This window comes from Bos taurus, chromosome 11 (assembly GCF_002263795.3).
Source record: "Bos taurus isolate L1 Dominette 01449 registration number 42190680 breed Hereford chromosome 11, ARS-UCD2.0, whole genome shotgun sequence".
NCBI classification, from domain to species: Eukaryota; Metazoa; Chordata; class Mammalia; order Artiodactyla; family Bovidae; genus Bos; species Bos taurus.
In genome coordinates this window covers 48,277,336-48,302,932 of record NC_037338.1, presented here as the reverse complement: position 1 = coordinate 48,302,932, position 25,597 = coordinate 48,277,336, and the positions used below count along the sequence as shown (strand labels likewise).

Genomic DNA, 25,597 nt, shown 5'->3' with positions numbered 1-25,597 from the left:
GAAACGAATAAAAGAAAAGAGACTAAACCCAATGCATAAACCCTGTCTGAGTTCCCAATGAAAACAAACAGAAACATATAAAGATACAGAATATTTTGGGAGCAACTGGGGAGTATGAATTGTGTATTAGATACTGTTAAATCAACATTACATTTTCTGGGTGTGATGATGGTGTGGTGGATGTGAAAAAAATGTCCTTAGGAGACACATGATGATACATTTAACAGTATAGAAGCATCATCATGACTGAAATTTATTCTCAAAGGAATCAGGGGAAAAAAAGAGAAAAGAAAAAAAAGATTATAGACATAGAGGAGATAAAGAAAATGTAACAAGATGTAAACACTGGGTGAATGAGACAAGTGAATGTTCACTGTACTATATTTCCAATTTCTCTATAGTTAAAAAAATTTTTCAAAATAAAAAGTCAGGAAAAATATATCAAGTAATCTATGTGTGGCTAGTATGCTATAGCTGATTTTGTTTACTTGAATATACTCATAAATGATTTAATACTTTTAAAAACACCCACCATGAAATTTCTTCCCATCAAAGCTAACCAAGGAGGACTAATACCACCTCTGGCCAGTGTCAGCAACATAATCTGTCTCCTCCACCACCCACCTCCGCCACATTAATCCAAGAACCATATGTGACTCAACTGTGAAATTAGCAAACAAGCAAAACACTTAGAGCACTCAGCCACCTTATCAAAAACAATTTAACATTAGAAAAGCTGTAATCTTCTGGTTTTAAAATAATTTATTTCATAGGTCTGTTTTAATTTCATGTCTCAGAGCATACATTATTTAACCAAGAGGTACTGGACAGAAATTGTAAAAAGGAAGGAAACATTTAGGATAAGAAACTGCCTCAATTCCATTAGAATTTGATCCTACCTTGTAAAGTCTTGCGAGGATAAATTTCTATCATACTTTCTTTGTGCTTACAAAAGAACATTAACTTCTGAATTTCCAATGTTGTAAATAAAAATTTTTACAATTAAGTATGCATTCAAATTGACACACAAGGCAACCAAATAATTGTCATCAACATTAGCATAATGTGTATTTCCTGTCACTGCACTAACATTAAACTAAACGTCAAACCACAAAAACATTGTGACTAACATTAAAAAGGCAGGCTGTAAGATACGCAAAGCTTATAAAGGACAAATTGCACATGGTTAAGATGGGAAGTCATTTGACAAGGGCTGGTGTTGTGCATATGGCTGCTTTTTTTTATAAGAAGGCCACCGGCAGACAGGGCAACAGTGTCGGCCCCCAGCTAACCACATCACAATGCAATTCTGATGGAACACATGACCACAAGGCAACCCCATTAGCAAACATCCATTTTCAAAATTCTCTAGGCATACAACACATTCAGTACAGTGCAGCATATCAGCAGGCCAAGTTAACCAATCAGGTTCCATATCTTCATTAGCGCTATATGATCCATAGGACCGCCCCTTCCTTTCATAAGGGCTGGTCTGACAATATTTATTGGCACAGGAACAAGCCTCAGCATCACAGTGACTTGCTCTTCCTGGAGAACTGTGAATGATGCTCAGTTTATCTTCAAATACTTCCTTCTCACTGCTCAAAGTGTCTGTGCTCTCACTGTCTGAGTCATTCTCAATATCTTGAGAACCCTCCGACATTTCCTCTTCAGACTGGACTCCAAGACATTTAAATCGCCACATTGGTAAGTTTTTTATATAATCAGTCGGTATCAGGGGGTGAAGCCAAAGATCAGGGAAAGCTAATCGCTCCAAGAACAAGTCAGGGTCTTCGTCCCAATCAGATTCTACAGGAAAGTTCTGGAAAGAAGCAATCGGGTGGAAGAGGTAGCTGGTGTACCAGTCCCATAGACTTGATAACCATTCTAAGTTATTGGCATTGACTTCATCATTGTTGATGTTGCGCCGTCTCTTCTTCTCAAAGTAATCGATTAGTAAACCATGTCCAAGGTATGTACTAAGAAACAAGGCTGGGTGTGAGGAATAAAACATCCAGTCTGCCCTTACCCATGAAGCCAGTGTGGTGGTATTGGAATATCTCAACAATTTTAAGCTATATTCATAAAAGCTATCTAAGTAAGGGAGCTGTAAAAAGCCCAACACAGGTAGCCAGGAGATAATTAAAAGAGAATTATACGTCCCTAAAGTGCTTATGAGAACCACAAATCGCTTGATGGTAGCTCCTTGTGTGATAAATAAGTCCATCCAAGCCATAAGGTTAACAAGAACCAAGCTCAAAACGAACAAATCATTTACTTCAGGTTGTAAGGAGCGCAAAAATGAATCCATGGCCTGAAGAGATATATACTCGCCTGTGTGGTTTCCGTATCTGTAAATTCCTTCAGGAGTTCTAAGTATGTATGACGGCATGTTATAGACACCGATATCTGTCATATAACTCTTGTTGTCCCACTTTTCCACATTTACAAAAATAAACTCAACTCTTCCAGTAAACTTTATGCTTAGTGCAGAGAAGAAAGCTGGCGGTTGGTCCAGGTTTGCAAATAGGTATATTTTTACCCAATATTGATCACTTTTATTCCATTCTTCTTTCAAGCGTTCAGCATTATAAATGGTTTTGATCCGAGAAGCTGCATGAGCAGTTATCCACTTAAAAATGTGCTCTACTTCTATCTTGCGCCCACTGTACTCTTTAAGCATGACTTTCCCTTTGGAAGTACTCGTTTGTGGAACAGACATAATGAGTGTGGATCGAACCCAGCCTCTTCTCCTGCAGTATCTGTAAGAGAGGGAACTGTAAGTACACAGCAAGGCTGCTAGATGAGCTAGCTTGCTTATCTTCCCTGTTGTACAGTTTGTCTTTCCCTGATAATTTCCATAGCCCTTGAAAGATACCCTCTCCCCCAAAACAAATAACCCGTAAACAATCAAAGGTAGTACCAGCTGTATAAGAGGAAAAGCAAAGCTTTTTATCATCTTTTTGTTTTTATCTCTGTTTCTCCCTTTCTCTCTTTTTTTTTTTTTTCAAACAAAAACCTTAGAGCTTAAAAAGCCTTAGAGTCAAGGGAACTGACACATACATCCAGCACCTAATGCATTGTTGGAGCAGACTCTTGAGAGTCACTTGGACAAGGAGATCAAACCAGTCAATCCTAAAGGAAATCAACCCTGAATTTTCATTGGAAAGACTGATGCTGAAGCTGAAGCCCCAATACTTTGGCCACCTGATGTGAGGAGCTGACTCATTGGAAAAGACCCTAATGTTGGGAAAGATTGAGGGGAGAAGGAGAAGGGTGCAACAGAGAATGGGATGGCTGGATGGCATCACCGAATCAATGGATATGAGTTTGAGCAAACTGCAGGAGAGAGTGAAGGACAGCAAAGCCTGGAGTGCGGCAGTCCGTGGAGCCGCAAAGAGTCAGATATGACTTAGAGACTAACCAACAACAATACATTATGTGTTGGTAGGATCCAAAATATAATAGGAAAATGATTCCTGTTCACAAAGAATTTTAAATCCTATTAAGGAGACAAAAGAATAAAACTGTATATATCCTACCACTAAATAATGTAAATGAAGTTCAAAAAAAGGGACTTTTATTGGGAGTTTGAGTTGGTGAAGATTTCATAAAAGGTTTGGGAACTGAACTAGGTCTTGAAGAATGGTTAGATTCAAGTGGGCAAAGAAGAGAGAAGGAAATGGATTATCTTGTATGCTGAGTCCCTGACTTGAATGCAAGTTTCTGAGGGTAGGAGCCACGCTGCACACATTTATTAACCCAAGCACCCACCACATGCCTGATGCACACAAACACTATCACAGAGAAATCTGCACAAAAGCTCAACAAGTAAAGAGCAAGTCCTATGTTTTTTATACCTCCTCATCTCTTTAATGGAGACCATGAAGAGGAGTATTTAACACAGAGGAAACAAAGATAGTAAGTTTTCAGATTAAGAAGAGATTCAGGAAAAAAGGATATTATTGGAAAACTGGTGAAACTGGAATAAAATCTGTAATGTAGTTAATGGTATTGTACCAGTGTTAATTTCTTTAGACCATTATACCATGGTTATGTAAATACTAACTAAACTTGGTGAAAGATTATATATGGCAACTCTATACTATCTTTATCACTCTTCTATAAATATAAAATTGCTGGAAAAAAAAGAGATTCAGTCCAAGGATGACTCCCATTTTGTGACAGTAAATATAGAAGAATTTAAAATTAAATCATTTGTTTAGCTTTATCCAATGGGGTCAGGACTCTAATCATCTTGGAAATGGACATGGTCTTGCTATAATATTTGTGACAAACCTCTCTTTCTAAAAAAAAAAAAAAAAAAAAAAACTAAAAGATGAATGAAAGGAGATACCAGAAAATGAAAACAGCTGCTGTATTACAGTGGAGAGATAATCAGTTTTAATAATTTAATAATAAGGCAACAGTTTCCTTCTTTTTTCAAAACAGTCTTTCCTAAAAACTTACCATGTGGAGTTTTATGACATATGAATTTACCTCAGTAAAGTTGGAAAAAACAAAATCTACTAGGTGGATACATTTTGTTCACTACAGATTTGTAAATGAATGGTAAAAAGTATTTACTTTTTTATTGTGCTATTCAGAATACTAAGGTGAAAATCATAAATATTATGCTTTACTTAGTAATAAGCATAGATTGCTGCTGCTGCTACTGCTAAGTTGCTTCAGTCATGTCCGACTCTGTGCAACCCCATAGACGGCAGCCCACCAGGCTCCCCCTGTCCCTGGGATTCTCCAGGCAGAACACTGGAGTGGGATGCCATTTCCTTCTCCAATGCATCAAAGTGAAAAGTGAAAGTGAAGTCGCTCAGTTGTGTCTGACTCTTAGCGACCCCATGGACTGCAGCCTACCAGGCTCCTCCGGCCATGGGATTTTCCAGGCAAGAGTACTGGAGTGGGTTGCCACTGCCTACATTTAACTAAATTACATAAGCATATTACACATTTATATGATCAGATTAAGAGAGAAAGAAGTCTTGATATACATGGCACATGGTTTTATAATGACAATATCAATTTTACCTCAGGATTTCATGATACAATTTAAGGTAAGTGAAGACAACATGTTATGTCACAAAGACAAGATTAGTAATGACTCTGGGAAACTATCTGGGTGACTCAGGATTAGAGACCATAACTCGCCTTGTTGTTTAGATTTACTTCCTTAATAACACAGATACCATTAATATCAATACAGCTTTAATTGAAATGGCTTGAAAATTATATACTCCTACAGAATAAAATACCTTCTACTCTGTGTCTTTGTTCAATGAAAAATAATAATTCACTGACATGAATGCTAGTTTTTCCTCCACCCCCACCAAAACCACAAGTGAACTCCATATAGATAGTTGTCTTATTTACATCTTAATTATCTAACTTGTTTTACGTTTTTAATTGTATGGGATACTTGAGATGACACATTTCTACTCTTGGTCATTCTTTTCATCTTTCTATAACCACCTTAGAGAATATTTGGCTTTTCTGATTTGTGTCGTAAGTTAAATTACAGTCTTTCTGACAGAAAATTTTACCCTATAAAACAGGCAAAGTCTTAGTTCATTTACTTCTTCATGGAAGAAAACAAATGCACTATGTACTTTCTTTTCAGCTCAGAGATAAGTGACATTGATAGTTTTAAGGTTTATCACTGCAGAAGAATTTAAGAGTACCTAGGACAATAAGATTTTGTTTGTCATCATGTATCTTTCAGATTAAATCATGTTTTCTAGACTTGAAATCCAACACACAAAGTATATCATATCAATCTTAAAACCCAACTGTTAAACAGAAAATAAGACTAATATTCATATTATTTTTTAATAATGTTATATTGCCATATATCCATATAAAAACTTCTTACTGCTAATTCAAAACAACTTTTTAAGGTGACAACATCATAAAAATATCCTCCCATTCTTAAACTTTTTGAGATCTCTTAGACAATTTGAAGACTAAAAAGGATAAAAAAAAAATAGCTACTAAGTTTTAGTATTTAGTGTGCCATTCTGGTATGGCACATTATATTTAAAAAAGGAACACTGAAAAAAAATTAAAAGAACCTTTGGTATTGTTTATAAGCTGTTGTTTCTTCAGACAAGGTCACTGTCTTCCCTGGCCTTCCTGTCCCACTCACCAGTCTCCTCCTTCCTTTCCCTTCCCTGCTTATTCCATGGGTCCCCACCCATGACTGTTTCATCATAAGCCCTCCTGGCCCATTTATCACTCAACTCCTGTAATTCCAGGGCCCTCCATCCACTCTCTACTATCCCTGCCCTGCCTCTCCAACCTCTTAAAGATAAATGTCCCACCTCACTTTCTACTTTCTCCAAAGATGGGGGAATAAAAGAGTAAAGAATAGACCTGGCAGGGAAAAGCTCCCTGAGACAGACCACTAGGTTGGGGAATGAGAGGAATTGAGGCCAGGTAAGATGGCTGTGTGGGAAAGAAATGAAAACTGCTGGCATGGACAGAGTCAGATGCTGCACAGAGTGGTGGTTCTGAATGTTCTTAAGGGGAGCCAATCAGGTCAGGAAAGTACCACTCTACAGTGGGCCCAGCATGTCAGAGGAGGCTGTGCCTGAGGCCGCCCGAGAGAAAGAACTATAGTCAAAGAAAGCAACACAGGCAGTAGGGGATACTCACCAGTTTTGCTGATTTTAAAAATCTAAGATCAGGATGATGAAACTATTCAACATATTAAAATGCTTGCTGAATAACACTATTCCCTGCCCAGTTACACCTTGCACTGACATTCTGAACACTTTTCTATTATCTCCCTATTTTGCTCTTCTGTATCTCTATAATCCTCAAAAAAAAAAAGAAAGAAAAAAATGACCCTGACTAAGCATACCATCTATGGCAAGAACAGAGTTTCCAAATAAATGGAAATGAACATGACAATATTGAAATAGATATAAATAACTCTGCATCAAGATCTTTATCTTTGTGACAAGACTAGAGAAAATGATGTAAAAATGTCTCTTTAATAACAAAAAATGATAGCTGCAGTCAGCAAAAAAGAAAGAGTTGCTCAAAAAGGGTCTTTTCCATCATAAATGGGCTTCCTCGGTGGCACAGCGGTAAAGAATCTGCCTGCAATACAGGAGCCACAAGACTGAGGGTTCGGTCAGGAAGATCCCCAGGAGGAGGGCACGGCTACCCACTCCAGCGCTCTGGCCTGGAGAATCCCATGGACAGATAGTCAGTCATGTCTGACTCTTTGCAACCCTATGGACTGTAGCCCTCCATCATAAGTAAGAGGGGGGATTATCTGAAGATCAAGATGAGGGATTCAGAGGAAACTTAAAGGTAGCTTATATGTTTCTCTTTACCATTCCTTAGCTGGTATAAAATCAAATAGGGCTTTTCAAAAGAAAAGCTAGAAAAATTTGTACTAAATTTGGACTCAATTATGACACTTCTGTGGAGAAGGATATGGCAACCCACTTCGGTATTCTTGCCTGGAGAATCCCAGGGACGGAGGAACCTGGTAGGCTACGGTCCATGCGGTCGCTAAGAGTCAGACATGACTGAGCGACTTCACTTTCAGGCACTGGAGAAGGAAATGGAAACCCACTCCAGTTACTGCCTGGAGAATCCCAGGGACGGAGGAGCCTGGTGGCCTGCCGTCTATGGGGTTGCATGGAGTCAGACACAACTGAAGCGACTTAGCAGCAGCAGCAGCAGCATGACACTTCTGACGCATTTTCCTTTACAAGATTATATTAAAAGTCAATATACTATTTCCTTCAGGTTTTCATGCTTAATAGATTATTTTCACTTTATACTCTGCTTAGTTTCATTTTGAGTTTTCTATTAATGTTATCTAAGAATTTATATTAGACTGAAATGTGTTTAAACTTTATATTTTTGTATATTTATTTTTACTTGATATTTTCTAATGTACTTAAAAGTTATAGTATTTAAATGTATTATTTAGTTTATTGATTTTTAAAAAAACAAATTCTGAATACTTTTCAATAAGTTAGCTATGTTAAGTACTGATTTTTGGCATTATCTCAAAAAAAATCAATATATTAGAACTATCATTCATTCTGGTATTGCAATCACCAGTGGGGTTGCGGGGAGATCTTTCACCTATACTCTATTTGGGAATGATGGAATAAGACCAAGTGCAATTGTCTTTGGTAAACAAAAGATAGAAATAAGAATGATTTCCTTTTCATAAGAACATGAACACTCAGGCTATCGTGGACATTTACACCAAAGGCATCACAACACAATCAAGATTCTATGGTAAAGGTGAAAAGGGGAGCTTTGTGGGTAAATGAGATTACATGTGAGTGAGGAGACACAACAACGTCCCTTCTTATCCTCAACTTTTAAGGGGTCCTCCTCCCACAGGTCTCAGCCTATGTTACAAGTGAGCAGAACAAGGACAGTGAGGAAAATCAAAGCAAACATGCGCCTGAAGGAGAAGGGTGGGAGAATCTGAGGTGAAGCAGTAGTGGAGGCAGGTCTTCTTCAGCCAATGGGTCTCCCACTATGACCACATAAAAGGGACAATATATGTCAGGCATGTCTACCTACATTAGAAACTACCTAACATGGGGGTTTCTATGTACATATGCTACGCCCTGTCCTCAGCACTAAACAGAACATGCTGTACATGCTAATCCTTCATTAAATATTTATTGAAAGGATAATTAAATAAACAAATTCAAGTTGTAACTTGGAGGCACTAGAAATTCAAATAAAACGCATTCTGAAGAACAATGGGATAGTAAAATAATGTGATGACTAAATACTGGAGATGATGACAAAAAGAAACAAAAGTGCTTGCAAAGATTCTTGTCTGAGAAAATGAAAAAAAGAAATATTAAAGGACAGAAAAAGGCAGAAAGGACACGATTTACTAAAGAAAAAGATCAATATGAATTTGAACACTAGATTTAGGGAATATATTCCATCTGGGTTACTTGTAGGCAGATGCAAACGACTGTCAAAATGCAAACTAGGAGTTCGAATTAAGGAAGATTTAGATCGGCACAAAGGTGTCACCTAAAACCATAAATGTACTGAAGTCTCTTTGGGAAATAAAATTGAAACAAAAAAGACCAAAGACATACTCTAAAGAGTCACCCTGTTAGAAACAGCACTGAAGAACCAGATAAAAAGAGATCTGAAAGAAAGAAACTGCCAGTTACCAAAAACTACTAATCAAGCACCCGTGTAACTAACACTGTGCTAAGCATGCTAATTAATTTTCAGTTTAAACAGGCTTCTAATACCACTGTCTTTATTACATTGAAAACTTCTGGTCAGAACTCAAATTCTAAGAATTGCCATCAACTTACCTGGGGTCACTGGAGCAGTTAAATGTGCCTGTACGTATTCCAAATCTCGACACCTTTTTCACCATTTTCTCCCAGTGGATTTTACCCACCAAAGGACTTCTGTCATTTGCGATGACCTATTCCCAAGAAGGAAAACAGAAACTTTAATCACCTAAAATGGCATCAAACCAACCATATACATCTATTTACTTTTTCTGAAAAACATATTCTATCCCTGGGTCTTGTTAAGTGGATGATCATATTATCACTGTACTTCTTGTAAGAAAAAGCAACTGTTCTACTGGAAAAGATCTAAAACATTGTGGGAATTCTCATACTCTGTGGCAGTTATACATAGGGGGTCAAAACCAAATTAAAAAGTAAGCCATATTCTCCTCCATGTAGCCTATTCTCTAGAATTAACTTGTGAAGAAAATGGACCTTGGAGTCATTTCTCTGCTCTGAAAAATTTAAATAACCCAAATGAGCTTACTAAAAATGACCATGTGTGGGTTCAACAAGTTCAAATTTCACTTTTTTTCTAAAGTATAATTATGGAACCAAGAGTCAAACACATGTTTTCTATTAAACTATGCTTGACTGAATGCAGATAACGCTACCCTTATGGCAGAAAGTGAAGAAGAACTAAGGACCCTCTTGATGAAAGTGAAAGAGGAGAGTGAAAAAGTTGGCTTAAAGCTCAACATTCAGAAAATGAAGATCATGGCATCCGGTCCCATTATTTCATGGCAAACAGATGGGGAAACAGTGGCTGACTTTATTTTTCTGGGCTCCAAAATCACTGCAGATGGTGATTGCAGCCATGAAATTAAAAGACACTCCTTGGAAGGAAAGCTATGATCAACCTAGACAGCATATTAAAAAGCAGAGATATTACTTTGCCCACAAAGGTCCGTCTAGTCAAGGCTATGGTCTTCCCAGTGGTCATGTATGGATATGAGAGTTGGACTATAAAGAAGGCTGAGCACCGAAGAATTGATGCTTTTGAACTGTGGTGTTGGAGAAGACTCTTGAGAGTCCCTTGGACTGCAAGGAGATCCAACCAGTCCATCCTAAAGGAGATCAGTCCTGGGTGTTCACTGGAAGGACTGATGTTGAAGCACAAACTCCAATACTTTGGCTACCTGATGCAAAGAGCTGACTCATTTGAAAAGTCCCTGATGCTGGGAAGGATTGAGGGCAGGAGGAGAAGCGGACAACCGAGGATGAGATGGTTGGATGGCATCACCAACTCTGTGGACATGGGTTTGGGTGGACTCCAGGAGTTGTTGATGGACAGGGAGGCCTGGAATGCTGTGGTTCATGAGGTCGCAAAGAGTTGGACACGACTGAGTGACTGAACTGAACTGACTGAATCAATACTACTACTTCTATGGGATTTTTCTTAACAATCACAAAGATACTAACATATTAAAAAAAATTACCATTAATAAATTCTACATTCTTGAACTTCTAACTTCAAATTTGCAAATAGCTTTCAAACACAATTAGGATTGGAAGAAGAAAAAGATTTTTAAAAGAGAAAACTATAGGTTAACCTTCAAAATATGTAATGACTTCTTTCTCAGCCTTTCTAATTGTTAATACCTTTTCCCTTTATTCTCTGTCTTCCTACTTTAAGGGAATTTCAATAGAGATATCAGAAAAACAAACAAAAATTATATATTAAAAACAAAAATTAAAACCAGAAATGACTAAATGAGAACTTATAAAGGAAAGCCAAAAATGTCCTATGTCTCCATGAATCCATATGTTTGATGTATTTTAAGCCCCGGGTATATAGGCCAAGTTACTTTTCATGAATGTTACAGTACCGATACTATTTAATTCAACATTATAGGACAATACTCTGGGGGCCACTAAGCTATCTAGAAGGGCGGGCCATTTCCATGTTCACAAAGCCTCCAGCAAGTGAAATCCCAGGGGAGTGAGTATATGCAATGAGTGCTGGGTGAGGCAAGAGACGGTACAAATACCTCATGTCTGGGCTCTCCCAGACATGGGAGAAATTTCAAGGGCACCAGGAGGAGAGAACCTGCATGATGGTGAAGAGTGACTTAAAGTTCACTTTAGAACTTCTCTGGTGGCTAAGTGGTTAAGAATCTGCCTGCCAACGCAAAGGACAGGGGTTTGATCCCTGGTCTGGGAAGATTCCACATGCTGAGGAACAACTAAACCCAGTGCACTGCAACTGAAGCCCTAGAGCCCATGCTTCACAACAAGAGAAGCCTGCACACCAGAAAACCGGCCCAGCCCCCGTCCCTGCAACTAGACAAAGCCCACTCACAGAAACCAAGACCCAGTGCAGCCAAAAATAAATAAATAATAAAAAAGTTCACGTTATGTGCCAACAGATTACTGTCCAATAACCCTTGCTGTATATCACTGATACTATCATTCTCATACCCACAGAGACACACATAGGTATGTAACATATGTAATGTAACTTTGATGCTTAATAAATACCTACACAAATACACAACTTAAGGCACGGAACTAATGGCTCTGATAGTACTCTTAAGTGAAAATAAAAGGCCTCATGGAGGGAGACATGTATTATCAAAATGCTCAGACGGTTGAGGCAGCCAGGAGGGCAATGAGAGGACATGGTCTTAGTAGGTAAAAGTGCTTTCTGAGGAGGTTCACACAGGCACATTACCCAATAAGTTCCTAGCCTCCAAAGTTTTCTATTGTCTAAAAGTACTTTATAAAAAAAAAATAAAAAATAAAATAAATAAATAAATAAATAAATAAAAGTACTTTATAAATTTTATCTGAAGAATAAGGGAGATCCAAGACAGGTTCTTCTCTTCTCTTCTTTTCCTACCACTGAAGAGTCAAAATGGTAGCTCTTTTATCCATTAAGTAATCAAAGAAATCTTGACTTCTTTTACAGATTACTCAGGTTTAAAAAAAAAACTGTAAAATCATATTGCCATAGTCCCTGTTGCTGTTTTTAGTAACTCCCCTTTCACTCTTATTTCCTGAGCAAGGCTGCAAATAACCCAAACACTTCAGGTCTGTATTTACAATGACAATGTATCAAGAGGTTAATCAATTTAGGTCACTATAACTGATAAGCATCCCTGGTTATAGCACAGGCAACAAAAGAGTGTGAAGAGAAATGGGAACATCCCTGAAGCAGGTACGTGGCAGTGTTTAACCCCAGGGCCGTATTTATGCAAGCTATTCTCTTCAAGAAAATTAGAGATACCAAGGGAACATTTCATGCAAAGATGGGCTCGATAAAGGACAGAAATGGTATGGACCTAACAGAAGCAGAAGATATTAAGAGGAGGTGGCAAGAATACACAGAAGAACTGTACAAAAAAGAGCTTCACGACCCAGATAATCACGATGGTGTGATCACTCACCTAGAGCCAGACATCCTGGAATGTGAAGTCAAGTGGGCCTTAGAAAGCATCACTATGAACAAAGCTAGTGGAGGTGATGGAATTCCAGTTGAGCTATTTCAAATCCTGAAAGATGATGCTGTGAAAGTGCTGCACTCAATATGCCAGCAAATTTGGAAAACTCAGCAGTGGCCACAGGACTGGAAAAGATCAGTTTTCATTCCAATCTCAAAGAAAGGCAATGCCAAAGAATGCTCAAACTACCGCACAATTGCACTCATCTCACATGCTAGTAAAGTAATGCTCAAAATTCCCCAAGCCAGGCTTCAGCAATACATGAACCGTGAACTTCCTGATGTTCAAGCTGGTTTTAAAAAAGGCAGAGGAATCAGAGATCAAATTGCCAACATCCGCTGGATCATGGAAAAAGCAAGAGAGTTCCAGAAAAACATCTATTTCTGCTTTATTGACTATGCCAAAGCCTTTGACTGTGTGGATCACAATAGACTGTGGAAAATTCTGAAAGAGATGGGAATACCAGACCACCTGACCTGCCTCTTGAGAAATCTGTATGCAGGTCAGGAAGCAACAGTTAGAACTGGACATGGAACAACAGACTGGTTCCAAATAGGAAAAGGAGTACGTCAAGGCTGTATATTGTCACCCTGCTTATTTAACTTATATGCAGAGTACATCATGACAAACGCTGGACTGGAAGAAACACAAGCTGGAATCAAGACTGCCAAGAGAAATATCAATAACCTCAGATATGCAGATGACACCACCCTTATGACAGAAACTGAAAAGGAACTAAAAAGCCTCTTGATGAAAGTGAAAGTGGAGAGTGAAAAAGTTGGCTCAAAGCTCAATATTCAGAAAACTAAGATCATGGCATCCGGTCCCACCACTTCATAGCAAATAGATGGGGAAACAGTGGAAACAGTGTCAGACTTTATTTTTTTGGGCTCCAAAATCACTGCAGATGGTGACTGCAGCCATGAAATTAAAAGACACTTACTCCTTGGAAGGAAAGTTATGTCCAACCTAGATAGCATATTCAAAAGCAGAGACATTACTTTGCCAACAAAGGTCTGTCTAGTCAAGGCTATGGTTTTTCTTGTGGTCATGTATGGATGTGAGAGTTGGACTGTGAAGAAATCTGAGCACCGAAGAATTGATGCTTTTGAACTGTGGTGTTGGAGAAGACTCTTGAGAGTCCCTTGGACTGCAAGGAGATCCAACCAGTCCATTCTGAAGGAGATCAGCCCTGGGATTTCTTTGGAAGGAATGATGCTAAAGCTGAAACTCCAGTACTTTGGCCACCTCATGTGAAGAGTTGACTCATTGGAAAAGACCCTGATGCTGGGAGGGATTGGGGGCAGGAGGAGAAGGGGACGACAGAGGATGAGATGGATGGATGGCATCACTGACTCGATGGACGTGAGTCTGAGTGAACTCTGGGAGTTGGTGATGGACAGGGAGGCCTGGCATGCTGTGATTCATGGTGTCGCAAAGACAGTTGGACACGACTGAGCGACTGAACTGAACTGAACTGAACTGATTCTAATATCTGCTTTTAAGAGTTTAATAATTCCTAACAGAACCACATAAAAATGAAAAATCCCTTAGGCTTTGAAAAAAAAAAAAACATTTTATTTGACTCTATAGGTATAGTCATAGTTATGGTTTTTCCAGTAGTCATGTATGGATGTGACAGTTGGACCATAAAGAAAACTGAGCACCACAGAATTGATACTTTCAAACTGTGGTGCCAGAGAAGACTCTTGAGAGTCCCTTGGACTGCAAGGAGACCCAACCAGTCCATCCTAAAGGGAATCAGTCCTAAATATTCAATGGAGGGACTGATGCTGAAGCTGAAGCTCCAATACTCTGGCCACCTGATGCGAAGAGCCAACTCATTAGAAAAGACCCTGATCTGGAAAAGACTGAGGGCAGGAAGAGAAGAGGGCAACAGATGATGAGATAGTTGGATGGCATCACCGACTCAATGGACATGAGTTTGGGTGGACTCCGGGAGTTGGTGATGTACAGGGTGGCCTGGCATTTTGCAGTTCATGGGGTCGCAAAGAGTCAGACATGACTGAGCAACTGAACTCATTATTTTACTTCAGATTATATAGGTTATCTAAAGGCTCCAAGCTGACTTCTGTTAGAATGAAAATCCCTTCCCCAGCAACATGTCACCTGGGATGTTTTCTGACAAACATTAGTATAACTAGTACCTGGTTATGCTATTGCACATCAATGTTCTTCAGTCCAGTTACACATGAAGACTTCCAATTTAGTGTATTTAAAAATACACTTTTTTCCAGGAGAAAAACTACTAAATTTTTCCTAGTACTAATTTTCCTGGATTCCACTTCATTGTCTAATAGTTTTTTAGGATCTCTCAAGATGGAAGCACCATTACAGACCACCTAACTTACTAGCTGGTAAAGATGATCTATGCTAACATTTTTTTATTGGCCCACACATTTTAGTAAATCAAACAGTAAGCTGTTTTATGGCATAGACTGTAGGTTACTCATCTTCTTTGCCCTCCTCACAAGGTTCAGCTGGCACACATTATATTTCAATAAATATTTGTACGATGGTTGGATGAATGGATGAAACCAGTGGTTGGCTGGTAAATGTTTAACTATGAGCTCTCTAGAAGAAAATGGAAGTCCTGATTTCTATCATTTACAGACTTCCTCCCACACAGCTGATTTCAAGTTACTAAAGTGATATTTCTAAATGTGGAGTTGGGAAGAGATGTTAACAATTGCCTTTCATGACACTGGGTTCAGCACACACTGGAAGGAACTCAGTTGGACAATGTGAAACACTAAATTCCCATATTTTATGATGTCAAACTTCTACAGTTCAGTTAAGCTTCCCAAGAGAAACCGGGTCTCGGGTTATTGCTGGGTCCCTTCCACATGTATTACATTTGTATAAGAAAAAACCTACACATTTTTGCCTATTTTTCAGAGGTGGGTTTTATTACTAATCAGAACATTTGTTATATACCTTTTAATACTGTCAATTCTTATACAACATGGAGGCTAAATTAAATAACTCTATATAAAAGGAGTGTAGAACTATGGTATTTTCTGCCTCTCTCAATATTGCATTATAACAAGGAGTTTTCTACTTTAAAAAAATCATAGACAATCTAAATATATATATGCAAATTGTATAAGATCATTAAGTGAAGATGATTAACTGATAAAACCAAAACTCAATAGCATTTAATTCTTTGGTAGCCTCACTAGCTTTCATCATGAGTAAACACAAATAAAAGCTTTTCACTAATACAAAATAAAGGAAGACTTACCAAGTATTTCACCTTTACATTGTGTAACGAGAGCAATAAATAAGTTAGAATTTCCTTGAACAAAACTACTATCTAGGAGTAAAAAAATAAAATTTTAAAACAGCTGGTAACTCTTTTCAGCCAATCAGGAACTATATTAATATAATAACTTCAATAAATATTGACCTAAAGCTTTACTTTAAAGCATATGCTTTTCATTGCTACCTCAACTACGGTGATGTTAAATTCCTTATGATGTGACAGAGCCAGTAGAGAATAGATAGCACAGTCCGTCTTTGAACTTCTTTGAACAAAAGTCAAAATACAGAAATAGTAATGTTAAGAACAGGATAAATCCATAAAACCTATAATGTATGCTAACTTCTTAATTTCAGATGTACTATTCCATCTGCCTCTCTGAGCAAGAATCTTTTGAAAGAAAAGAAACTTCTATTTGTGATGCTAAAAAGATTGGTTGGCAGTAGCATCAAAGAATCTACACAACTGGAAATAAATAACTAATGAAAGATACAAGGTTAGGTTAGGAACAGAGCAAGAAAACTAAGAGCTGACTGAAAAAAGATGACTTGGTTCTTTCATAGATTACATAGTCTATTATTGGTAAATATGTCCCATATGTACTGCTGCCTTAGAAACTACAATTAGTTCTTCCTACCTCTTATTACAGAGAAGATAGAACTATGGAAAAGTTTCACATGAAAAGAAATATAGGGACTTCTCTGATGGTCCAGTGGCTAAGACTCTGTGCTCCCAATGCAGGGGGCCAAGGTTTGATCCCACATGCAGCAACTAAGAGTTTGCATGCCACAACTAAAGATCCTGCATGCTGTAAAATAAATAAATATTAAAAAAAAAAAAGAAGCATGCTAATATTCTAATGTAAGGCTAATTCATGAGCGCTGCTGTTGCTGCTAAGTCGCTTTAGTTGTGTCCGACTCTGTGCGACCCCATAGACGGCAGCCCACCAGGGATTCTCCAGGCAAGAATACTGAAGTGGGTTGCCATTTCCTTCTCCAATGCATGAAAGTGAGAAGTGAAAGTGAAGTCACTCAGTCATGTCCGACCCTCAGCGACCCCACGGACTGCAGCCCACCAGGCTCCTCTGTCCATGGGATTTTCCAGCCAAAAGTACTGGAGTGGGGTGCCATTGCCTTCTCCGTCATGAGTGCTAATACATCTTAAAACAATTAACAGAAAGATATGAAGATCGTCAACATATATGATTCAGAAAATAAACTCATGAGTTACTGAGAAGACAGAAATTGTAGTGTGTACTTAGTCACTCAACTGTATTCCACTCTTTGCGACTCCATGGACTATAGCCCACCAGGCTCCTCTGTCCATGGGATTTTCCAGGCAAGAATACTGGAGTGGGCTGCTATTTCCTTCCTCATAATGGATATAGAATGAGTTAATTAAATTACAGAAACTAACTTTTTCTTTTGTAGTGTCATCTACATGCAGTGTCACCGAAAAAGGTAATCAGTCAATCTAGATTACCAATTCATTCCAGAAAAAGAATGAACTAAGTAATGGAATAGCTAAGTCATACACCCATTTACACAGGGCTTCCCCAGTGGCTCAGCAGTAAAGAATCTGCCTGTAATGCAGGAGATGCGGGTTTGATGCCTAGGTCAGGAAGATCCCCTGGAGAGGAAAATGGCAACCCACTCCAGTATTCTATCCACTATTATACCACAGTGGAGATAGTGAAGGACAGGGATTCATGGAATCACAAAGAGCTGGACATGACTTAGCAACAGTATTCTGTTGTCTGAACAACAACAACCCGTATTCTTGCCTGGGAAATCCCACAGACAAAAGAGCCTGGAGGACTACATACAGTCCATGGGTTTGCAGAGTTAGACATAATGTGGCAACTAAACAACAACAATATCCATTTATTAAAGTGACTTTCCCCCTTAAATCAGTATACCGAAACATCCCTTCAATAACATAATATATGAAATATAAAGTGCTAATTATCAATTATATGCTACCTAATTACATTTTTCTTCAATAAACACAGAAGGAGAGTATAATTCATCTGATTAAGAAAATGATATTAGAAACCTGGGAGGAAAAATAAAAAGAATTTTGATATCCTTAAATATTTCTTACACAAGCTACCTAAAACAAATGCAATATGAAGAACACTGAATTGGTTGAGTTCTATACACCCTCACAGATTAAAACAGCAACAGCAGCGATGACAGAGCAAACTGAAATGAGTTGATTTCTTTCAAAACAAACAGAAAAGATTGATAATTCAAATAGTTAACAACTGAAACCCTGAATGCTGTCCTTCACAAAAGATCAAAGAAATATAACCTGAACTGAAAGACTGACAAGCAATTGAGAGAATATTTCTCTTCTGTTTTGAGAAGGTATTTTCAATTAAAAACAACAACACAGCTTTCTTTTAAGAGCCAAAGTGTCTGTGCCGATGAGCTTAGCTGTTAAGTTCAGTGCTGAGGACACTGTAACCGAGGTTTCTATCTCAGTCTTCTCAGTTGTCCTGCCAGAGACTGTTCTTTCAACCCAAGCAGCCATTTGACAGATGCAAGCCACTGGACGCGGGGAACACAAGCCAGACAGTGGTGATCAGTGCAAATCTTGAAGGTCACTAGAAAAACTGTGTCCTACTGCACCATTAACTATTAACACTTATGAAGTTTAAAAAAACATTCTCAGGGAAAAATAACTTAGTGATAAGAATGTATAACATTAACATTCACTACCATTCATTACTTGTTCTTCACTTCATTCAAATGTCACCTTATTAGAGAATTCTTAGCCACTCCCTTGTCTCCTTACTCTGCTTATTTGTCTTAGCACTTACCATTAACTAATGTTATATTAAATATTTATTTAGTTAGTGCCTCCCTCTCCCAAATAGAATGTGAGTTGCTTCAGAGAGCAAGGAGTTAGGCTGGTGTATGTTCTCATGTATCTCTGGCCTTGTGCACAATTAACTGATGAATAAACTGGATGAATTTTGTAATGTATCAAGGGAGTTTAATCCATGCTTATCTTTAATATGATATCAAAAAATAATAGATCATTTAGAAGCTAAGACTATATTGTGAATTAGTGAAGCAGAATGTGCTTGTTGTCTATAGGCAACACTCTATACACCAAAAGGATTTCCAGACTTTTGCCATGGGTTTTCTAATTTTGGAAGGTGTTCAGCCTCTTTATCACTCATCTCCATGGGACTGTTCAATGACAAACATGGACAAACGTAACACATAGGGCAGTGGGACTGGCTGTTCAGTTCAATCTCAGTAATGAATTGAAAATACCAAAACCAAACCCACAAGTCTTCCTCAATCAGACTATCAGAACTAAATATCTGGGGAAAGAAACAGAATAACTATTTATAAATTAAGGCTTTAAAGACGCTACAGTTTATTTTTTCAATACTAATAACACAGAAATAGACTAGAATTTGATGGATAATGTATAGATAGTACCCATATGCTCCTCCCAGTTTTTCTGCTTGCTGAATTTTATTTTATTTTATTTTTTCAACTGGGGCGCGTGCGGCTAGAGGCCCCGTGCGCGCGTGCACGCGAGGCTGCACGCGTGCTTGAGCGCGCACCCGGCAGAGCGCCCACTTAAGGAATCCTGAATTTTAAAAATGTCAAATTATTAATAGATTAACAGGAGGATAAATGGTCAAATACTATAGGAAGATTGCAAGTAAAGGAAAGGTCATGTGATATCCAATGCAATCAGCTAAAGAATTTCCAAACGTCAACAGTTAGGCTAAGGAACTACTGTTCTATCTTCTTCAGGTGTAAATGTATTTATTTGAGGCCACGTGCAACAGAAAATCTGTTCACAATCATATTGCAAATCAGTGACAGGATCAGATTCGCTGCTAAGGTCCCTCAACTCCCAGCTTTTTCTACCTTATTTTGCAGTCATTGTTCTCAAGAAAGAAATATGAAGCAACAGCTATTTTGTTTCCTATGCCCTGAACCAAACTTTGCCAACCCCAATGTGAAATGGCAATAACACTGGACAAGAAATCAGGGGACCTGGGATTTGATCCTGGTTCAATAATTATAATTTTAGCTGAATTAATGTTGCTAATTTATTTAAGATGTTACTTTAAGTGAAGTTAATTTAACAACTTTAGACTTTCTTTCGGAGAAGGCAATGGCACACCACTCCAGTACTCTTGCCTGGAAAATCCCATGGACGGGGGAGCCTGGTAGGCTGCAGTCCACGGAGTCGGGAAGAGTCGGACACGACTGAGCGACTTCACTTTCACTTTCATGCATTGGAGAAGGAAATGGCAACCCACTCCAGTGTTCTTGCCTGGAGAATCCCAGGGATGGGGGAGCCTGGTGGGCTGCCGTCTATGGGGTTGCACAGACTCGGACATGACTGAAGCGACTCAGCAGCAGCAGCAGCAGCAGCAGACTTTCTCTCAGCAATGTTATGAAATTACATGTTCAATATAATACTGATTTTTCTACCTTACATAAAAATACCCAAATGATAATGCGTGTCCACTCACTTACCATAAACCACACTTTCAGAAGCATTAAAGATGATTTTTTTTGAGGCCCTTCATAGCTCTAAAACTCTAATTGCTAACTAAATCTCACAGTTCTGACAGCATAAGAGCCAAGGTCTAAAATTATAATCTCATCAATTTCATGAGCAAAGTAGTAAGCCCCCTACCATTTCCCACAACACTGCTTCTTCTATTAGGCACACAGCTGGTTACTTCCCTAACAAAAGGACTCCTTTACTTTTACTTTAGGGTTTTTTCTTTAAAAACAAAAATGATTTGGATCACTGAATAAAAACTGGGAGAAAAAGCACAAATCACTAAATAAAAGGAATACATGTGTTTCTTAATGAAGCTCTGACAACAAAAATGGATTTGCCTCTCCTGATTCTAAACAGTCCAACTTTCTTTCCCCACCACTTCCCTTTCCCCACTCTTTAATTAATGTTCGCTTTCCTTGGTCTGCAAAACCTCTTTAAGCGGACACTGAAGCCTTCCCATGAGAACTGATTATGTCTAAGAAAGATGACACAAGTACACAGAAGGGTCACCAGCTGGTGACTACTATTTTGGTAACAATTATTTCACTTCTATCACTGTTTCTAATACCTGAACCAGCCAGATGCCATCTTTTGTGTCTTCTACAAGCTCATAGAAGTGCATTTCACCACTGAAATTGGTACTAGAAACAGATTCAGATGCTTCTTCTTCTTTGAGTGCAGAATAAAGCTCACCTTCCATCAGGTCACCTGAAGAAAAGAAAAAACATTAATAAGATTTCAAAAATCTCATGTTTCAATAATTAATTCTATTTTATATGATGTCATTGTACTTGCGTTGCATTCTACAGAAGAGTAGAACATGAATATGTCTGTTTAATATTCACACATTCACATTAATTATGTAAGAACCTTTTATGTGTCAGGCAAAAATGAACAAAACAGACTTGGAGTTATCACATAATTCATTAGGAAATTACTGAATTTATATCAGTCCCCAAAGCCATCACAGTATTATTTAGTTTGTGTCCAGGTATTTTATGTAAATACACTATTTAAATTTTAAAATAGCATGATTTATATACTTCTGAAACTGACTGTCATCACCTGCATGAAATAGCAACAAGGCTTATGTGACTTGAAGGTCAGATACAAAAGATTATCTATAAGAACAAATTTCATATTCATACACACTTACAGTGCAAATTTATAGTTTGTATCATGAAATAATAAGTAAAGAAAAACACTGCCATCAAATTAACTTTTGTCAACTGTTCACAAGGCAAAACAAGCACCGTATCATGATGATAGCAGCAAAACCATTCACAGCAAATCCTTAAACTATAAAGTTAAACTGCTTTATAAATTGTGGGATGTGCTATAAAACATGGGATCTGAGCCATATTTTTGTGGGCTGTGTGTATTCTTTAAATATTAAGTGCATTTTTTGTATGCTCAAAGTTACAAGCATTTTTAGGCTCAAAGGAAGGCAATGCTAAATAAAATCAAAATCAAAAGAAAAAAAATGTGTTATCAAATCACTTTATCATGAAAAATGATTTGGCCTGGGCAGTTAAGGCACTTTTTATTTCTAAACCTAGAGAGTTTATTTATTAGAGATCTTTTACCTTACTCTATTCCCTCTACACTACACCTCAGCCATGGGAGAAATAAAAGTAATCAAAAACCAGTCAATAAACAAGAGGCACAATTTTATGCAAATTTAAAGAAAAAATGGTCACTTTTACAGAGAATGTTTACTCTTCTGTCCCAGTAATGATCCTAACTGTAACCAACAAACATGTGGGTGCTAAAGTCCTCTGAAGTTAGTATTCTTGTCTATCATATTTGCATGGCTGTAATATACTAAATAGGAAAAAAACTCTTATAAATAAAAAACACACAGCTGACAGATATACCTGAAACAACAAAAAAGTTAACTATCACTTTCAACTGCTTCCTACAGCAACCCAAAATGCCTTTCTCAAATTACAGTACCCTCTCCCTTCCAGGAAATGTGTCTAAACAAAGATATAGTTTGTCAGGGGTGAAAAAAAAATTATGTGTATTTCTCACTCAAATTCTACCCCAAAACTAAGTTATTGCAACTGCACGCGTTAACATGTTAAATGTCTCTTGGCTCAGTTCTATTTCTCAACCCATTTAAGTTGATACAGCAGTGCTTGTGGTACAGAAGGGAAAAAATAGTTTTCATCCAAGATACAATAAAAAAAAAAATCATTACAGAAATAGAAATAAACTCTTTCAAAACAAACAAGGTAGACATTCCGCATAAAAATCACCTTATTTTCACCAAATTTAAAGTATGAAAAGCTAATACTGCGCCATGTACACTTTCTCTAAATTTAAACTCATTATTTCAAATGTATATCTTAAAAAAAATGTTTTTCCATTTAATTTGGCATCCGATGTTCACTAAACTTACTGTGATTACCATTTCATGACATACAAATCATCATGCTACACACCTTAAACTTGTACAGTGCTGCACGTCAATTATATCTCAATAAAATTAGAAGAAAAAATAAAATAAAATTGAAATCCTAGGCCTAAATGCTTCTTTGATATTAAATATTTCAGGAATGTTTTTCCCTCCGGTATCTTGCTATTACTACGGTGACAAATGCTTCGATCCATAGTCAACGTTATGGGGGTTCTTCTTTTCTTATAGCCTTATGAATTTCAACTGACAAATCATGCTTTCCAGTTTGTGACTGGTTGACATTTCCAAATTTTGAGAAAACCACTCCGTAAACAACGCTAAAAGCTGCACGTGAAACTGTTATTTAAAAAATAATCTTAGGAAGACATGCCAACACCCCTACAAATAATTCCAGGCCCCTTCTGAAAACTGGGGTTTACTCCCTTTTTTTTTTTTGGTAGAAAAACTGGACAAAGAAAATCTAGGCGGCTCTGGAAGTAATCTACTTAACCTTTCGAAGTATCGACTCATCCTGGGAGACCACCCCGCTCGCCCACGAGTAGAGGAGACCCTCGGGGAGCAGATACTTGCCTGACTTTTCCACCAGTTCCCGGACATCCTTCTTCTCGGGCAACCCCGAATACCCCAGCCCCCGACATTCCAGGATGGTCTTCAGCTTCTTGAAGCTCAGCGCCACCGGATCCACCAGCTGGGTGGCAAAGATGCCAGTTTCATACCACACAATGGCCTCAAAAAACCTGGCCAGGACGAAAAGGACCAGAAAATAGAGGAGCAAGAAAAAAAGCTTCAGCCACATCTTCCCCTGCGTCTCCTCTCTTTTCAGAGAGCTCAGAATACGGAGAGGAGGAGGGTAGACTCGGGGGGTGCGTGGGCGAGGGCACCAGCTCGCCGTGGGGTCCTGGCTTCCGTCACCGCGAGGCCATCCCCGGCGGGAGGCAGGTGGACCGGGGTGGGTGGGGGGTGGTATGTGTGGGGGTGAGGAACAGATGACCAGGGGCAGAGACGCAGGGACTCGCGCGGGGCCTTCTAGTCAAGAGGCAAGAAAAAAAAAAAAAAGGTGGGGGGGACTAAAAAAACTCCATCAATTAATTAAACCCGGATAGGAGGGAGGCGCGGGAAGAGCCCGAGGGGAAAACAAGAGGAGGGCCGTTTCCCCGGGCGGGGAGGCACTGATCGAAGTGGCGGGGTCGGCCTTCCAGCACCGTGATCTTAGGGAAAGGGGAGGCCAAAAGAAAAAAAAAATCATTCAGGTCCACAAAGGAAGCGGGGGTCGGGCTGCAGGCCGGGGCCGGACGACGGCAGGCCCAAGAGGCGGTTGGGGCCGGCCGGGCCAAGGCCGGGCTCCAGCGGCCGCGGTCAGGAGGGCGCGGCGCTCGGCCGGGCCAGGCCCGGGGCCCAGCGCGGGGAGGAGCGGCCGCTGCAGCGCCGCGCCCGGCTCCCAGGCTCCAGGCCCCGCCGGCCGCCCAGGCTCCGCGAGAAGCGTGGCGGACACGGCGACGGCGGCGGCTCCAGGTTCGCTCAGGCCGGCAGGCTGCGCCTTTCGGGCGGGCGGGCACCGCGACGCGGCCCGGCCCGTGAGGGGGCGTCGCAGTCTCTGCAGAAGGAAATGGGGGCGCGCGAGACGACGGTCCAGGAGGGCAAAAAAAGCAGCAATAGGCCCCAGACGGCTCCCCGGGACGGCTATCGGGCGGCCTCCCGGTCACGAAGCTCCCACCCGGCTCAGATGGGCGGCGCGGGTCTCGGCCGCCGTCCCCGACGCCCCCGCCACCTCACGAGGCAGCGACGGCCGCCTCCAGCGTAGAGGATCAGCTGCGGCCGCGGCCAGAGCCGAGACATAACAACTGACGTCGGCTGCGGGGCGGGGGGGAGGGCGGGGCCAAGAGGGAGGGCGGGGCGAGGGCGGGCCACGAGGGGAGCACCCGCGGGCGGCGTTGAGGAGGGGCGGGTGCGGGGAAGGAACTGGGCGCCCCAGCCTAGGGGCAAGCAAGCAGAGCCCATCCGAAGACGCGGTGCGTCCTCTAAAGCGCTCCCGAAGTTGCCTCTTCAGTGTTTTCTCTCTCCTTTCTTTTGCCTTGCACATGTTTTAGTGATTGATCTTGACTGTCTTGTTGGACTTAGGACTGTGTCGCTTTGTGTATTTTTCGGTGAAAATGGGGCAGTTAATTCAAACTAGTCAATCCTAAAGGAAATTAACCCCGAATATTCATTGGAAGTCCTGATGCTGGAGCTCCAAATACTTTGGCTATTAGATGCGAAGAACCTACTCATTAGAAAAGACCCTGGTGCTGGGAAATTTGAGGGCAGGAAAAGGGGACGACGCAGAACGAGATGGTTGTATGTCATCACTGCTTCAGTGGACTTGACTTTGAGCAAGCTCCCTGAGATAGTGAAGGACAGGGAAGCCTGGCGTGCTGCAGTCCAGGGGGTCGCAAAGAGTCAGACACGCAAAAAGCGACAGAACAATTATCCTCTTAAAATAGGTAAAAGTCAAAAGGTACGTTTTTGCCGAGTCCTGGTTAACTGGGGAAATTTTGGCACGGTTGGTTTGAGGTGGTAGAAGGTGAAACCC

At 39.7% G+C, this 25,597-nt stretch overlaps 1 protein-coding gene across 1 annotated transcript; it reads right to left on the bottom strand.

Annotated features, from left to right (window-relative positions):
* Positions 1 to 744: 744 nt before the first annotated feature.
* RNF103 (ring finger protein 103) lies at positions 745 to 23,980 on the bottom strand. Its single transcript, NM_001191408.1, has 4 exons — positions 23,599 to 23,980; positions 21,175 to 21,314; positions 9,345 to 9,460; positions 745 to 2,762 (listed from the first exon to the last, which is right to left on the bottom strand). The coding sequence occupies exons 1-4, from the start codon at positions 23,822 to 23,824 to the stop codon at positions 1,187 to 1,189; spliced, it is 2,058 nt and encodes a 685-aa protein (NP_001178337.1). The 5' UTR covers positions 23,825 to 23,980; the 3' UTR covers positions 745 to 1,186.
* Positions 23,981 to 25,597: the final 1,617 nt, after the last annotated feature.

What these genes read in the sequence shown, in the direction of transcription:
- RNF103 (NM_001191408.1), bottom strand. Translation starts at nt 23,824, where the DNA reads ATGTGGCTGAAGCTTTTTTTCTTGCTCCTCTATTTTCTGGTCCTTTTC. An exon ending in ATGGCATCTGGCTGGTTCAG is followed by an intron (nt 9,461 to 21,174) that starts GTATTAGAAACA and finishes TCTTGGGAATAG; the next exon opens with GTCATCGCAAATGACAGAAG. An exon ending in AACTGCTCCAGTGACCCCAG is followed by an intron (nt 2,763 to 9,344) that starts GTAAGTTGATGG and finishes CCTCTCTTACAG; the next exon opens with ATACTGCAGGAGAAGAGGCT.